Genomic DNA, 17,958 nt, shown 5'->3' on the forward strand with positions numbered 1-17,958 from the left:
GTGCGTGTGGTAAAGCAAGAGGTCAGGACCCTCGGAGCTGGAGAGTGAAAAAAAAGAGTGGATTAACGGGGGGAGAGGGAGAGAGAGTGGTGGTGGTGGTGGGGGGGGGGGGGGGGGGGGGGGAACAGAGGGAGATGGCGGAGGAGTTTAAAAACTGTTTGGAGTTCAAGATGTGGTGAGAAAAAATGAATTCAAATACGTCCTGGGGCTGTTGAATCATTATTTATGAACACAAGCAAAAGCCAGAAAGCAAAAGAGTTGAGGCTCCTGATAAGTAATGTCAGACTGGTGTTCAGCCTGCAGGCAAACCCTCAGCTTTCATTCCACATAATGTAATATGAAGCTCATCAGGCAGAGCTGGGAGACGAGAGAGGAGGCATGAGAGAGGAGCTGAAGTCGGGCGATATCTCCGTTACCCAGCGGAGTCTGACCTTTGCTTTGACTTTTAATCAGACGAGCCTCTGATACGTAACAGGCTGCCAGTCTCAGGAGAGAGGGAGGGAGCCGACAAATAGACCCGAGTTGTTTCAGAAATCACAGTTTCAACGTGGATCTATTTACACGGGAAGTGAGGAGAATGTAATTTAAGGCCTGAACACACACACAGACACAGACACACACACATGGCACAAACACGTGGCAGCCTGCAGGATCCCTGTAACAAAAAAAAAGGCCGAAATGATCCTGTGGAGGGGGTAAGAACAGATTGGGGGGGGGGGGGGGGGGGGGGGACACAAAGGGAGGAAGAGGGAATACAAGAAAAGTAAGAGGAAGGAGGGAGGGAGGGAGGAGAGGAAGGTGGTGGGGGTGTCATGTTTCCTCTGTTGAGCCTACTTCCTGTCCTGATCCCAAAATGGAGAGACTGTAAGAACGACATCCCTTCGACGCCACCCCTCCCTCCCTCCCTCCCTCCCAAACACACACACACACACATCAGAGAAACCCAAACCAGCCTCCCGTGGTATCTTACAAAAGAGATGAGAGGAAAACACAGGGAGCAGAAAAATATATCCCCAGTGGTGTGTGAGACATGAGGAAGCGTTCGTTTACAGAAGAGCAGGACATTTTGTCCTCGTGTTGCACTTTGAACAAGTTTGTACTGTGAGCGTACGTAGATCTGTTAAACTACATGAATTCAGTGGAATAGTTGAACACTGTCCCTGAGGGGATTTATTTCAGATTTTTATAGATTATTATTATTATTATGGGTAAACACATGAGATCTGCCGAGGCCCAACTGTCCCCTGTAATTCAATCAAGCTTCACCAAATGAAACACACAACAACCTTTTCTTTTTTATTAAAGATCCATTAACTATTCTGAGGGAAATCAGCGAAAATGTCAACTGGATTCATCTCCTGATTCTGATCCGCACCAGAATTCAATGGATTCTTTCCTGACACATATGAAGAGTAGTCTTTGGTTTGTAAACAATAGTCACACAACCAACACACAAACACAATAAAAGAGTTTATGAAACACATTAATACATAAAATGAACAGTCATCATTGAAACATGTTAGAAAAAGAGCTCTGAGTCTTTTAGTCCTTTGTTAAAATGTGTGTGTGCAATATCACCGAGGCCTGCAGCTCGTTTAAGAGTCCGACTAATGAACATCTGTCTGAGTGTTCCCCTTATCACATCCTTCCACCAAGTATCATGGTAACTCATGCAGTATTGTTTGCATGAAACAAACAACTACTCAGACTAGATAAATTACATTTCTGTTATTTACCTCTGTGCTTTTTCCTGCTGTGACGTGTCAAAATATCCACGTTTCTACATTAACACATCTTGTACTTGCTGTTCTTTGTTGGAGATGATGATGATGTTTGTTTTGCATCGTGACCTCGTGACACACAGAGAACATAGTCCTCAAACAACACCCACTAACCAGCTGTAAACGCTCAATAAACCTCTACACCTCCACCCGGATGACAGGTCCTGTCTCAGTAACCACAGACTCACACACTGGAAACAGACCTGAATTCATTTAGACTCAATAGTAAACTCACACACATCTAAAAAAAAAAAAATCATGTTTTTCAATTTGCTGAAATTATATATAAGAGAAATTAGAAATGTCAGTTTGTTGACCACACTAAAGCACACAGACCTGAGCACTATCAAGCACATTCATCAGTCCTGCAGAGTGTGTGTGTGTGTGTGAGAGAATTAGGTCTCATGACTCTGGTTAAGCTGATGTTTCCCTAAGGCTGTTTTGATTGGGCCTACAGCTGAACTCTGATATTTAATAATGAGCCAAGTGCTCCCTGTATCCACACACACACACACACACACACACACACACACACACACACACACACACACAGGAACTGACCAAACCGATGCATCACACAGACCAATATAAACAACCGGTGGTTCATTAGCGGACGATCTGGCCGTGACACATCGCTGGGCCCCCGGCCGTCATTAAACCACTTCTGTTTTGGTTCACGCTGACAGTGGAATTAACTTGGCGTCGCCTGACGTCTTATCTGCTCTGCTGGACGTGTTTTTTGGCCGAGCCACCGAGGACGCTTGTTTGTTTATGGACACAACGGAAAAACAAACACACACGGGGAGAAGATCACAAACACAACGAGGCTACAGATGCAGACGTGACAGTAGAAGAAACTACTTCAGGCCTCTTATGACAATTAACGTGAACATATGGGAATGAATCACTTCTACATATCTACATTTCTGAACCATCAGAGGCAGTTTGGACACACGAAGGCAGATGTCTCCCTCTGCTGGTACACAGGGAGTAATGCAACACTAATTGACTAATGTTTTCATGTCTCGGAAATAATAAAAAGGTCTGAAGTCGCTCAGTGTTTGTCAGATACTGAACTTTCAAATATCTTTGGCATAGTAAATTGTGTTTATGGCAAATACACACAAATAAATAAGACATTCTCACACAAAACAACTCTCATTAAGAACATTTACAGAGAGTTTGGGTGAATGAACCTTCAGTTGTGTGTCAGAGTGGATTCATTCACAGACATATTCAAACCTGTTGTACATTTAATCCTCCCATCAGTGTGTGTGTGTGTGTGTGTGTGTGTGTGTGTGCGTGTGTGTCATCATCGAGAGTCAGACTTATGATAAAACTGAACCGTCTGATGAAAAACTTTAAAAACTGCAGAAAAATATAAAATCACAATATAACATAAAAAATTAAAAGGTCAGAAGTTTATCTATTTTTTTTTTCTTAAACCTGCGGACTTGTGTCAAAGCTGCTGTTTTATGGTGAGAAGAAAAAACAGGCTGTTATTTCAAATATTAATCCTCAGGCCTCTTTTGGTTTTTGATGGTGATGCACACATCGAGCTGAATCACAGAGTTTTTATTTTGAAAACTTGTGTGCTCTGGTCTGAAGATTGAAATAGCCGACACGCAATTTATGAAAAGAATAACAGTTGAGTATATCGCTGAAATATATATAAACAACACAAATGATATGATGACTATTAAATCTTCGTTGCAGATAAACCAGGTGGGATGAAAGTTTTCAAACTTCACTATGCACATTAGACTTTTTATAAAAAAGCTCAGCGAACAACCTCCAGCACACAAACAATAAAAAGTGTCAGTATATTGTAGAAATAGTGTTTAAGGACTCACTTATGACAATAAAATCATTTTGAAGTCGCACGGCAGCATCAACACAGGACAAGAGATCACAACAATACAAACACACGGACACATGTGAGGTCACATAGGACATAAAGAGGTAAAGACGTGCTTCACCTCGTTAGAATGGGCAGAACCTCGGCTCAACAAAAAACATTGTCACCTGAACTAAACACTTAAAAAAGTGAAATTAGCATGTTGACAACTTGACACACAAACTGCACATGTCCACAAAGCTTCATGCTAACAACACATGTCCACAAAGCTAACAACACATGTCCACAAAGCTTCACGCTAACAACACATGTCCACAAAGCTTCATGCTAACAACACATGTCCACAAAGCTTCACGCTAACAACACATGTCCACAAAGATTCATGCTAACACATGTCCACAAGGCTTCACGCTAACAACACATCCACAAAGCTTCATGCTAACAACATATGTCCACAAGGCTTCATGCTAACAACACATGTCCACAAAGCTTCATGCTAACAACATATGTCCACAAGGCTTCATGCTAACAACACATGTCCACAAAGCTAACAACACATGTCCACAAAGCTTCATGCTAACAACACACGTCCACAAAGCTTCATGCTAACAACACATGTCCAAAGATTTGTATTTTCTTTCTCACTGAACCAAAACAAAAACTAAAGTTCATCATCACATCAAAGAGAAACAAACTGAAGTTGCGTGTTTACCTTTGATGTTTGTCAGATGAGTTTATTCCGTGATGAGCTCTGGAACTTTGCTCCACTTCACTTGTGAGTAATAGAAAGTTATAGAACGTTTCTATTAGAAAGTGTCGGAGGTCATGTTCATGTTTCGTTCTGTGGATCATCACAGGTCTGAAGCTACAACTGCGTGATTTAATTAAAGATGTTCACTGTGACGTACACGTTCAACATGGCGGAAATTACCGCCTTCATTTACCGGCGCCGTAAAACGTGCGCGCCATCTTGGAAAAAATTACGCCAGGTGTCAATCACGTCATTTTTAAAAAACGACGTAAAATGCGGCGTTCTGGCGGGATTCACGCTGCGTTTTACGACGTCTTGTGCGACACCGGACGGCGTAAAATGCGGCGTTGTATTAATGGCCACGCCCACTTTCACAACCACTGAAATCGAACTTATTCAATTAAATTATTCGTTTAAACTTAATCAGCCAATCAGCAAGAAGAAGAGCTGATCAAACCACTTGATCCTTTGCTGTAGAACAACTGACAGGTGATGGTGGAGTAAATATATCCAGTGTCCTTTCTGTGTCATTAAATAAAGATATATTAATAAACTAAGTTAAAGAAGAATTTGCCCGTGATGACTTGGGTGCACAACATTTTATTTAATCATCATAATCATGCTTTAATGTGTTTAATGCATTGACTTGACTTTAAGCTACATTTTATTTATGCAATGTGCTGTATAAATGTATTATTATTATTATTTACAGGATCATTAGGATAAGTTTTACATTTCCTACTGTCTCAACATTGTCTACAGCGCATGACTGGGCTGTAACAATAAAACAAACACTTATTCATCATTCTTATTTCTGTCAACACCAATGACGAGTGTGTTATCTACGTGTTCCCATTTAAAACCATCGATAAGAGCTGATCTGAAGAGTTTGCTTTTTCTCTCTGCTGACAAACAACACAAGACTTGGTTTACTTCAATCTTTGGCACACCCAAAGCATCAATTTAATTCACTCATTCAAAAAAAGACAAAGTACAAAAGATTAATTCTTCATCATTCATTCTACCACAGAACTAGAAACCAACCTTCATCCGGAGATTTCACACGAGTGTTTAGTAGCATGTTGTGAAACTGTGAAGGTTTAAAAAGTTGAAGCAGTGCAGAGACATTCAGGGGGAGTGATGATCCAACAAAACATACTGCAGCTCAGCTACACGTGTGCAAACAGCACAACGTGGAACATACATGTCCGTCACGTCAAATGAAAAGCTGCCATTTCTGCGTTACTGCCCAAACACACATTTCCCAACAGTGTTTTTACACAGTGCCAATGATATTTGACCATTATCCTTCAGCAGTGCAGTAACAGACGCATACATCAAATACATAAACACATAAAATCAAATATTGTGGAGTTTTTGGCCAAGTCTACATTCTACATCCGAGCAGCAGGACGGGGATCTGAAAAAACAACTCAAGCTCTTTACCAGGCTGTTGTGCATCTCACTTACAGTGTGTTTTATTTTTCACCTTCCACAGTTCTTATATTTCAGTAAAGTGAATCCACTCAACGCTCATAAATCCAACAAGCTCCGTCATTATCGTCAGGTTTTATTGCCGTTACCTTTTTATCTACGGAGACTTTTGCTGCACCTCGTTCCCCTCCCTCTCTCATCCTTGTTCTCTGTCTGAACTATCCACTCAAGGCAAACAATCTATAAAATAATGCTGTTAAATAAGTGTTGTTTTTATATTTAAATAATGGATATCAGATAACAGAGACCGCCAGGAAAGGAAAGGGAGACGATGACATGCAGCAAAGGGCCAAAGCTGAACTAGAATTCAATAAGGACTTACTCTAGTTTGTGTTACCAGGTCGATTCAATGTCGCAGATATATTTCAGGGACATTTTGTGATAAGGGCCAAAAAACAAGTGTCTTATTTTGGGGAAACTCAGTAGCCTGAAGATATTATACTTTATACTGCAAAATAAAAAGAAGAAAAAGAATAAAGATGAAGGAATCTCTGCACAGCCCAAAGTCTTTCTCCAGTTCAGACGTATGTTGTATTCACTTGAGAAGAAAGAATTCTGCTTTTTATTTTTTAGAATTAACGAGAAAGTTCCAACTCATGCGAGAAGCTTTCATCTTTATCACATAAAGGCACAAAGTCTCCCAACGTCTCGACCCCAAACTGAAACAAAACTGGATCAAACTCAACAGGTGGAACATGTCGGCTCCTGAGCTTCATCTGAGGTCGCTTACCTCATTATTTCAGAGTTTTTTTTCCCCAAGTGAATTTAATAACTTCTGCGCTCCTGAATTTGAAGTGATTAAAAACACAAAGCTAAACTACTGCACTTGACTGAATAAAAATATCTGGCAACCGCATTGTAAAGACTGTATATCAAGGGAGTTACCTGTTAGGATATGGTTTTAAAAACATTGTATATTATTGATATAACAACCGTATGCAGCAGACTTGTGGTTTCTAGTTTACTTTTAAAAATATTTCCCAAACAACATCTGCAGAAAAAATGAAATGGAACCGTAAAACAAATCAAGGTTTATAAAAAAAACAAAAACACTGTAACCGTCCCGTTAAAACAGTGTGGGCTTTACAAAAGCAATAACATGGCACTGTCAGCGATTTCCTTTGCTCACCGAAAAGTTCATGGATGCAAGTGCGTGGAGATTCTGGAGTGCAGAGTCATGTTAAAGTTATTTGGCGCTGGGGGGCAGATAGTAGGGGTGAAACGGTCTCTCGTGGGCGCAGATGCTCAGGGCGGCGTGTGTGTGCATCAGTAACCGTGGAAACCGCGAGGTGAAGTAGCTGATGAAGCCTTCGGGCAGCTCGCCGAGCGTCTCCTGCACCTCAGGTGGCAACTCGTGGTAGTGATGTTTCTGTAACAAGCACAACTCAGAAAGTCAAGAGCAGAGTCGGTGTGTCACACGCTGCTCTCGGACACACGCTGGAGACCAGACATTTCACAGAAAGTTTCAAGACTGGACGCATACGAGAACGCAAATGTAAGAGTCAGTAGCTCCGGACCTTTCCCGGAACTATTCCTGCCAGGCCCAAAGTAAAATGGCAGGAAAATTCACAGCGAGCGAGAGGGCGTATGGATGACGTTTCTAACACTCAACAGATGCGGGAAGAAGGAGGATGATTAGGTATCATAGACACAGAATATGCAGGCGAAGATGTCAACTTGGGAAGAACTCATCTGACTTATCCTGCTGCGTTCTTCATATACTAAGAGCAAACCACAGAAAATGTCCAGAGCTTGAACAAAAACAAAAATGTAAGTGCGGGACTGACCTTATTCCTCATGGCTCTCAGCAGGTCTCGCACCAAGTTTCCTTTGTATGTTCTGAATCGCCGCAAATCTGAAACGTGCACGAGCAAATGAACAGTGAGGGTTTGGTTATCCTGCACAGTGACGTCATACGGTGTGGTCGTGTTTGTGTTGCCTACCCGTCTGAAGAGGCCCAGAGATGTGCATCCTCCAGTTGGCTCGGACCACAGCTCTGCCTGCAGTCTCCAGTCTGACCACGATGGGACTGTCCGCTGCTTCCTTCTCTATACGATCACTCACATCCTTCACACACACACATACGCAGAATAACATGTTTAGAGTCGACAAACAAGAGGAGCACAAAAAAATAAAATGTCTATTCAACAGCGAGAGGAGACACAAACAATATGGACTCATTCAACAGACCTGGAAAAAGAGCAGCTGCTTCCCTAAACTCCAGAAGAAAGGATGCTTCAGCACGCAGGCGGTGGACGGACGAGACTCGGCCTCAGGACTGATCATTTGCTCAATCAGATCCTGTGCTATGACGTTATCTGATTGGACAGACGATATAAATATTGTTTTCAGGTTAGTGATTTGACTTAGATTCAATTGAGTGGAAGCAAATAGTTCCTGTTTGGGAATTTACAGCATCCACAAATAACAATTTTTATAATTATTAGACAAACAGATAAAGACACACGCAGACACCCTCACCGTGTATATCCTCCATAAAACGTAGGAGTGAATATTCTCCTGCCAGGATGTTGACCTGACGTCTCAGTGTGTCGCCAAAAGGGTGCTGCCCCCTGCTGATCACGTAGTAAAACACGCAGCCGGCTGAGAACACGTCCACCGCTGCTGTCTGAAGAGAAACAAAACTGCGTCAGGCTGAAAAATGAACTTTATTAAAGACACAACAGCAAGTAAAACCTTTCAGCTGAGGGATTTAGGTTTGGATGATATGTATACAAAGCCATGGGAGATTTGTAAGACTTTAAAATGGATTTTACTTTAACTATAATATTAAAATAAAGAATAGTAGGTCCCATGAATTATCATTTTAAAGATAGAGCACGTTTTCATCAGTTCCTCAGGAAACAGTGTAAAGATCTTGATGTTAATTGATGATATTTAGGCAGATGCATGAATTGACTGCCATTCCATTTTACCACCGGTGATGAGAAAAATTTCATCCCATAAATTATTTGTAAAACAATTGTCAATTTTGCATCTGCAGGGGGTTTGTCCGACTGTGACCACTCTGTCCTGTATTATGCATCTTACTGGTTTATTTCCAGGCGTATCCCGCAGCACTTCAGGAGCGATCCACCCTTCAGTTCCTGGAATCCCCGACCGCATAGAAAAGCTGGTCCGACCGTCTGGGATCTTCTTACAGAGTCCGAAGTCAGAGATGAGCGCTCGGACTTGACCCAGCGCACTGGGAACCGACAGCAGGATGTTTCTGGGCTTCAGGTCGCGATGGACTGAAGAGGAAGAGATGGTCAATTGGGATTTTTAGAGAAGCAGGTCATGACGGAATAAAAGGGGAACGGTTGTGTGTTGTTGTGTGTATACATGTATGAACTGTTTGCGTGTATCTCAGACCTATGTTGAGTGAGTGCAGGTGTGAAAGGCCGCACATGGTCTGCTCCAGTAGAGTTATAGGATTCAACTCAGGAAAGCCAGATGGATCCTCCACATACTGCCGAGACACACGTAAGAACACGTCACTTCTGTCATTAAGTAAAAACTAAAAGTGCTCTGATGAGGGTCTCACAATACTTTGCTCTTTCAGAAACACTGACCTGCTGCAGCGTCGCGGCGCACAGCTCGATGGCGATGTACGTGAAGAGGTGGTCTCTCTCCGTGCAGAAGTATCGGATGACGTTCGGGTGAGTGTCGGACTCTCGGAGGAGCTGCACTTCTCTCTCCGCCACCTCAAAACACTCAGGCAGGATTCGCTTCACCGCTACGTGTCGTTCGTCAAACTGACCCCTGAACAGAGAACAGTACATTTTCCTTCACTTCTATAAAATCTATACACAATCAGCTATGGCAGCAGCACAGTGGTAAAATATGGCATAAACACACATGTGCACATGACGTGTACCTGAAGACGAAGGTTCCTGCTGTGCCGTGTCCGAGGACGTCAGACGGAGTGAAGGAGATTTTACCGACCTGCACCTCGTCACTGTTTCCCTCCGAGAGGTCTGAGGAAGACGAAAGAGGAGAGAGAGAAATTAAAATCTAAAGGATGACGGACAGGAAGGAAATAATTTATACCATGTATGAACAGTTGTGTTTAGTTTGCGTTACCTGCTGCGGGGTTGTGTCCCGTTGTATCATTTTTACCAGCGTCTGAGGTGCTGCTGCTCCGAGTGTGAGGACTCGGTGGAGGGTTGGCAGATGCAGGTGTAGAGTCTGGATAGAGAAAAGTGTAGATATTAATTGTGTGTGTACAAACCAAGTTTTACATAAAGCTAACTTTTCCCTGTATCCGATTGAATCAAGAAATAAATATTGAATAAATACGTTCCATTAAAAAAAAACATTGCATCAACACCACCTCATACATTTTAATAATCTTTCATGTCTTTGGTGCAACAGAGAGAAGCCAGCTCATTAAGTGAAGGGAAAACAAGTTGTTTTATCAGTTGCTCACCACTGGAGAGGTTTGTGTCAGGGGAGAGACTCGTGTCTGTGGAAACCGAGGTCACCGTCTGAGTGTTTGTCTGCATGTTGGTCTGCATGCACTGGAGACGAGACTCAAACGCCTCCTCCAGCTGCCTTTGAGCTTTCAGCTGCTGGGCTGCTCGCTGGAAAAAACACAGATCGCAGATATGGATCACAGGTTCAGAAACTTAGCCTCGTTTAAAACCCTCTGAAAACTAGAGGGTTGAACTAGGGCACGGAGAGAGCACATTATTTTGATCTGCGTGAAACTGTTCACACTCATAAATGTCAGTCCCTTAAATATGACGGATTGTTTTCATGAACCAGAAAAAAAACGCTCTAAACAACTAAAATTTAATGGGTTCTTCTCAATTTTCAAAACATAACTTCTGTTTGGTAAACTTTATTAATTAATCTCATGACCTCTGCAGCTGACAGAAAAACTGGTACGAGGTAATTAAAATTCAATTCAATCAAACATAATTCCATTCTACTACATAGCCTGGGTCTAATTTAGTGATCTGTGACTCAAACTCACAACAGGGTACGTGAGCGCGAAGGCCAGCCATCCTCCCAGCAGCAGCGTCAGAACAGCCAGCGTCAGGCGGTCCTGTGTCATGTAGACAGGCAGCGCAGCGACCGGCCTCTGAGGCTGCGTCGGCCCTGAAGTGTCCCCGTCCACCCGTCCTCTGTCACCATTAGTGTCGCTGTGGCCACCAGCAACTGTCTGGAACTGAAGGACACAGGGAGAACAAACAACGGAAACGTGATGAGCGTTTTATCATCTGCGTTTGTCTGCTTTATTTTTATGTAAAGCAGTTTGCAGTTCTAAGTGGCTGTTCAAGGGACATTTGGAAGTTTATCACATCGGTTCTTTGCTCTCTGGCACAGCCTGAAGTCGTCTGTAATGGAGAGTAACGGCCTAATAAGGATAACCGCCTGATTCTGGTGATTTACGGACCCTCAGGTGTAAAGGTGGGTGTGGGACTCACGTATCGTTGGTGGTAGTAGGAGACAGAGGAGGCGGGGGAGCCGGGGGGTCGAGGGGGGATGACCGCCTCACCAGAATGCTGCAGGCTGACTGGAAAATCCCTCAGCATGGTGGTGTGGGCGACCGGAGGGAGCTCGTGATGACCTGAGACACACAAATACACAGATATAATGAATTCATTTCAGGTGTGACGGGACTTTGCAACCATTTCTTTTGTTTTTCAAGGTATCCAGGTGTGAGAGTGTGTGTGTGTGTGTGTGTGAGTGTTTACCTATTAGCAGCCAGTGGTTCTTCTGGCTGTTGGTGGTCCCCGGTGGATAGTGTATGTCGGTGGACGGTGTGATCTCACACTCCCCTCCTTCTCTGACCGTCACTCCAGCCGTCACGGGACCTTCAATCCGAGCCAGGGTCAAACCCTGAGGCTGCCATGGCAACCAGAACCAAAAATCACTCGACAAAAGCAACTGTTTCATCATCATTACGAACACTATCCTGACTTTCTGATCGGATACAGTGCAATGTAGTGTACACTGAGTGTCACAGCAGTAACTTCTGGGTGTGTGAATTCAGACACATGATGAAAATGGATTGTGCGTTTCAACTCACCACTAATGAGACTCCGTGGTGGACGAGGGAGGTCGAGGCGTAAAGGTGAGAGTCCAATTTTCCAACATAGAGAGTCGGTCTGAAGGAAACAAAAGCTGGTTCATTTCCTCGGCTTTGTTTGTTTGTGTTTCTGTCGACATTATAACTCAAACACTTTAAATCTAATATAAATCATTATCATTAGTTAGATATGGGGTTTTCCACAGTAAAACAAATATCAGTTCACACAGGCTGCACAGCACAATGGTTCGTGGTTCGAATCCAAACCAATCAAAAGTCAGTCTCAGCTGTCAATCTTCATTTTCACGATCAAATAACTATTTAAAACCCAAACTTACTAGAAACTGAACACTTGACCAAACATCAGATGATAAGAACTACCAACAATGAGAGAAATTATCTTTTGATTGTTTGTTCGTTGCCCATCCACTAATGTGGAGGAGGCGGGGTTTATGACCTATAGTGCCGCCAGCCACCAGGAAGGAATCAAGATGATTTGGCTTCACGTTTTGGGAGCTGTCATGTCGTCCATGCTTAAAATACACAGAATAAACACACAGCTCCACAATAGATCCAGCCAAGAACTTCACTTTGACTCATTGCACCAGATACAGTAAAACCAAACTGCAGAACTAGTGCTTCATACTGTGTTAACACTCAACTAGTCCGAACCACAGGATAAACACACAACACCAGAGTTTATGCTGTTTGTCAAACTATCCTGATAGAGGGTCTCGGTGCATCGGCCTCGTTCATCGAATGAAGCACTTACAGTCGAAAACTGTTCAGGAGTGACGAGGGTTTGTGCCTTTTAATTACAGTTATTATATATAAGTATCTGTACAAGTATCACTTCAGGACTGAATTTAACAAGTGTCTATTACTTCGTATGCATGTGTGAGTGTGTGTGTGTGTGAATCTTTTTTCTCTTACACGAGTTGTGTTTTTGCGCTTGCCTGCTCCTTCACAAACTGATAGCTCCACTTCAGCGTGGAGTGTGCGTCTCTGTGGTCGCTGGCAGAGGAGAAGGTGAGGAAGCGCAGCGTTTCCATGGCGAGGGACAGGTGGGGGGCGTGTCTCAGCGAGTCGCCAGAATACAGGTACACCCCCACGACGGGTGAGCCGTAGTTCTGAGTCCACAGGACGTCGCCTGGAAGACAAATAAAATAAAATATAAAAAATAAAAAAAACACACGTTCAACAATTCCCATCCATAGGTAATAATATGTTCACATAGTGAAAACCACACACCTCTCCCTACCTGACTCTCTGTCAACCGTCACAACAAGTCCGTCCCCACTCGACACAAGATGAGCCATTTCTGAGGGACAGCAGAGAGTTAGTGTCGGACGAGCAGGAATACTCAATACGTTCAACACGTTCTTTAAGGTTTTATGTTGCTGGTACTTCTAACCAGAACAGTTCTCTGCTAATACACTGGCTCCCACTCGAATTCAGGATTCAGTGAACTTCTCTCTATTTTTTATTACAGCAATTCTACAAAAGTACAACGTGCCTCACGAAGAAACGTGACTCGGGGAAGCTCTTGTTCTTCACAGGGTTCCTTCTGTGACAAATCTATCTGGTTACAATAAAACAATAAAGTAAAAAGCACTTAAAGAGCATATAACTCTGGTAAAGTCTGTCATTTACATCTTTTGAACATTTTTGAAATTAAAATATCTGAATATTTATAATATCGTGAGATGCACAAGTGTTTGTTTTTTTAAATGTACAATCTTCCGATGTTAACAAGGTCGCTCTGTCTAAATGAGTGTGTGTGTGTGAGCAGGGACATACTGTAGTCTTGTTTCTCATCATAAGGAGGAGCAGAGTAATCGTTGTACGTGGCGTTCCATCGCAGCTCCTGCGTCTTAGTGTCAAACATGGTAACCACATATTCTGGAAGAGCAACGGACGAAAGGTCCATAAAAAAGAAGGTTGTGATTAATGAGAATACTCCGGCCGTGTGCGTGTGCACAGCACTGCTGGTGCAACATACCTGTGCGTCCTATGTAGAGCAGAGGAGAATTGGGGCAGATGGATTCAGAGGAGGAAGTGGTCAAACTGGTTTGCTTCTCACCCGTCTCAGGATCCACCACGAACCACACATCCTGCTTTTTACCTGCACACACACACACACACAGAGAAAACTACTGACAGACGGCAACATGGATTCTCAAATATTCATGTGTCACACAAACAATGGGCCACACTGATGTACTGCAGAGAAAATAGGTCACAAGTTTCTCTGCATATTTGCACAAACATGCAACAGATAACCACCTAACCCCACTACACACACACACACACACACACACACACACACATTACCTGTATAGAGTACACCATCAGAGCTCCGGCAGGGAGCTGACTGAACCAGCTCTGGGATGGTGAAAGGTAGTTTCTGCAGATACATGAAAACAATAGGAACAACTGATGAAAACAGGCACACAAACTGACACACAAACACACACACACACACACACATTGTATTCCTCACCATCAGGCCTTCCTTGTGCTTCCCGCCCAGGATGTACAAACTACCATCATTGGGGTCTGGGAGAAAACCTGGCCTGCAAAGAAAACAACATTCACATGAGGACGATGATCGGTTGTTTGTTGGGAATGTATGTGACTGGAGATCTTCATCTTTTCAATACTAATATACACGTGTGAGCATTGTATGAATGTATTAGAGATTATAATGATGGTAGTGAAAATATGAATTTGTTTGTACAAAGTGCTTTACAATAAATATAAAACTCACAATCAGAATAAAATGTAATAATAAATAAAAAATACAGAATATAAAAGCTATAGACATCATATGAGATGACACTGAGTTGTTCCTTCCTCTACTCCACCATGGAGGTTATGTTTTCACCTCTACCACTCAACAGATTTGCATGAAACTTGGAACACATTCAACTCTGGACATGGGAATTATTTTTCACTTTGTTTAATTCTGAGATTTTCCCAGAGAATACTGTCATTTAAAACATATTCACAGGAGTGATGTCTGTGAGTGTGTTAAACTTGGAGCAGCTTGATTTAATTCAAGGGGACTTGTTAGCTATCTTGTTAAATAGTAAGACAACAAAACAACAAATCTGATGAGACATCTGATAGTTTTAAAAAGTCATTTGCCTGTATTTTTAATGTTTTTAATTAAAAGAAGTGAATTTCTAAGTGTGTGCTACTCACTCTGAGAGGTAGACAGGCACTTGGATGATGGGGTCTGAAGGAATTCAAGGAAACAATTCGATCAGAAACGTTTAAAACAAACATGAAAATAAACGTGAGGGAAATCACACTGATGTCTGTGTATGAACCTTCTCTCAGAGTCCACTTGATCTCCCCAGATTGTTTGGAGACAGCGTGCAGACTACCGTCCAGTGTTGAGACGAACAAGAGGGACTCTGGGAGGGTGACCGACCGGACCCCCCCAACCTGAGGGGTCGCCAGAGAGACGGAGAGAGAGAGACAGAGAGAAACAGAGAGCGAGAGAGGGAAACTTTAGGCCAGCTGTCTGACAGGGAGTTCAGTCACTGTATCATGTATCCAAGATTTCAGCATAGCTGTGTGTGTGTGTGTGTGTGTGTGTGTGTGTGTGTGTGTGTGTGTGTGTGTGTGTGTGTGTGATCCAATAATCATGATGTGTTCCTCATTTAACAGGATATCCTTATTCCCAACACTACACCCTACATTGTGTGTGTGTGTGTAACACTCCCATATTTACCCACAAAGGGGTGGCCACTGGCAACACAGAGCACTTTGTGATACAGACACACCATTACAAACAGAGTTATGACGCACGCACACACACACACACACAAACACACACAAGTGGATAATATGAAAAAGTGCATAGACTGACAAAGGCCCCAGATCCTAAAACCCTCCAAGACAATATGGGTAGTAATAGTTTTGTGTGTCTCTATGTGGATCATTGTGGTAATTTCATTTTTGCGGTTGTTGTTTTTGTCTCTTTATGGTCATTTTGTGACACATGTTGCATTATGCTGCAAAAGTTTTCATCCCTTTGTTGCCATTTTTATTGTGTCTTTGTTCATGTTTTGCGTGTCTGTCTGTGCAGCCATTTAGCGTCTTTTCCTGTCCACTCCTTGTCTTTTTACCTGTTGTGCACCTCAGTGTCGTCACGTTGCCTTTTGCTTTTGCATCTTTGTGGATGTTTTTAGTCTCTAGTCCTTATGTGTTTCTTTAAAGTCTCCTGGCATCTCTCTACGGTCATTTTTGCGTCTCTGGCGGTGCTGTACTTGTTCTGCATCTCTGTGTCGTCGCGTTGCCTGTCTTTGTAATTGCTTTTGCATCTTTCTGGCTGTTTTGTGTCTCTTTGTGGTAATTGTTCTCATCTTTGTAGAAACTTTTTGGTGTCTTTTGGTCTATTTGTGTCTTTGTGAGGCAATTTGTCATCTCTTTGTGGATGTATTGTGTCAATGTTTAGTCACTTGGCATTGCTTTATGACCGTTTAGTGAGTTGTGCTGCACCTGTTGTGCATCTTTGTGCCATCACGCTTTATCTCTGGATCATAGTTTTGCATCTTTCTGGCCATTTTATGTCTCTCTCTTTTTTTGACGAGGCCATTTTTCATTTCTTTGTCAAAATATTGTGCGTCTTTAAGGTTGTGCTGTATTTGTTGTGCATACCTGTGTTATCATGTTGCATCTATTTATATATTTATTGTCTTTGTGTGTCTTTATGGCTCATTTGTGTCTCTAATGTTGTGCTATACCTGTTGCACTAATCATTGTGAGTCATTCTGTGGTCATGCTGCATCTTTTTTTTAAATGTTTTTGCATCTTTGAGGTCGTTTTGTAGTAATTTTGTATCTTTCAGGTCAAGTTAATTCTTGATGAATCCATTTTTATCTCATTGTGGATGTATTGTGAGTCTCTATGGTTTCATTGCACTTATGCATATCTGTATTGTCATGTTTCATCTTTCAAACAATGCATATCAGACACACACACACACACACACACACACACACACACACACCTGAGCACTCGGACCCCTGGACACTAACACACACACACGCACGCACGCGCGCACACACGCACGCACACAGTATTAACTTTCTTTCTGCTAAACACTCAACGTCATATCATCGTATCATGGCAACTTTGCTCGATCCTGAAATAGACGCGGAGCAGTGGCGGCCAAAGTTCCGCGTAAATAACCAGACCACACACACACACACACACACACACACACACACACACACACACACACACACACACACACACACACACACCTGTAGTTGTTGTTGTCCTCCCCAGGACAGAAGCAGCAGCAGAGCCAGCAGAAGTCGTCCCACCGCCTCCATGACCCCCACCCCCCCCCCCCCCCTCTCCCCCGAGCTCCGTGCGTCTCCGGGCTCCGAGCGAGTGACGCTATTCAACCGACAACAGAGGTCGAAGCCCCGCTACGTTTCCAGCGCCGCCGTCCATCAGCCACGGGCTCCGCAGCGGCCGCTTTCACGTCGTTACACCCGCGCTGACAGCCGCTAAACCCGGTCCCAGCAGAGCCAGCGGAGCCGCCGTGCCTCCATCACAACACCGCCGCCTCGGTTTTCCGTGTGTTTCCGTGTGTTTCCGTGTTTTTCCGTGTGTTTCCTTGTTGGACCAGTGACGTCGCCGCAAGACTGTCAGAGCCGCGATGAGGGCGGGGCCGGCCGAGTGACCGGCGGCCTCGGCCAATGAGCGCAGAGGTTGCGAAGAAAAAAAAATGGGGGGGGGGGCGGGGCCTCGGAAAGAGCTGGAACCGAACACGCGGACAGAGACACGAGGACAGAGGACAATGTCTTTGTGTCACAGAAAGTGGTGGATGTCGTCATTGTGAGGCCACTGTGCACATTTCACTGGTGGAAACAACATCACGCTGTTCATCCACTCACTGTCACATTCACATGGAAGATCCTGTGAGTCATCACAGAGATACACTTTCTAATGACTGAGTTTCTTATTATTATTATAACTGAGTTTCTCATTAAAATGACTTAGTATCTTATTA

The 17,958-nt window shown here is 43.3% G+C and overlaps 1 protein-coding gene across 1 annotated transcript; it reads right to left on the reverse strand.

The window, feature by feature from the left end:
- Positions 1–5,318: 5,318 nt before the first annotated feature.
- Positions 5,319–17,639, reverse strand: ern2 (endoplasmic reticulum to nucleus signaling 2). The gene is made up of 24 exons (XM_069530061.1): positions 17,201–17,639; positions 15,257–15,374; positions 15,129–15,162; positions 14,425–14,497; positions 14,256–14,328; positions 13,924–14,046; positions 13,722–13,823; positions 13,183–13,242; positions 12,855–13,071; positions 11,922–12,000; positions 11,587–11,737; positions 11,317–11,459; positions 10,863–11,057; positions 10,314–10,467; positions 9,968–10,072; positions 9,762–9,861; positions 9,457–9,646; positions 9,257–9,353; positions 8,936–9,135; positions 8,366–8,513; positions 8,075–8,202; positions 7,828–7,951; positions 7,672–7,739; positions 5,319–7,253 (listed from the first exon to the last, which is right to left on the reverse strand). The coding sequence occupies exons 1-24, from the start codon at positions 17,270–17,272 to the stop codon at positions 7,071–7,073; spliced, it is 2,937 nt and encodes a 978-aa protein (XP_069386162.1). The 5' UTR covers positions 17,273–17,639; the 3' UTR covers positions 5,319–7,070.
- Positions 17,640–17,958: the final 319 nt, after the last annotated feature.

The sequence above is a fragment of the Paralichthys olivaceus genome, chromosome 8, assembly GCF_024713975.1.
Source record: "Paralichthys olivaceus isolate ysfri-2021 chromosome 8, ASM2471397v2, whole genome shotgun sequence".
Classification (NCBI taxonomy): domain Eukaryota; kingdom Metazoa; phylum Chordata; class Actinopteri; order Pleuronectiformes; family Paralichthyidae; genus Paralichthys; species Paralichthys olivaceus.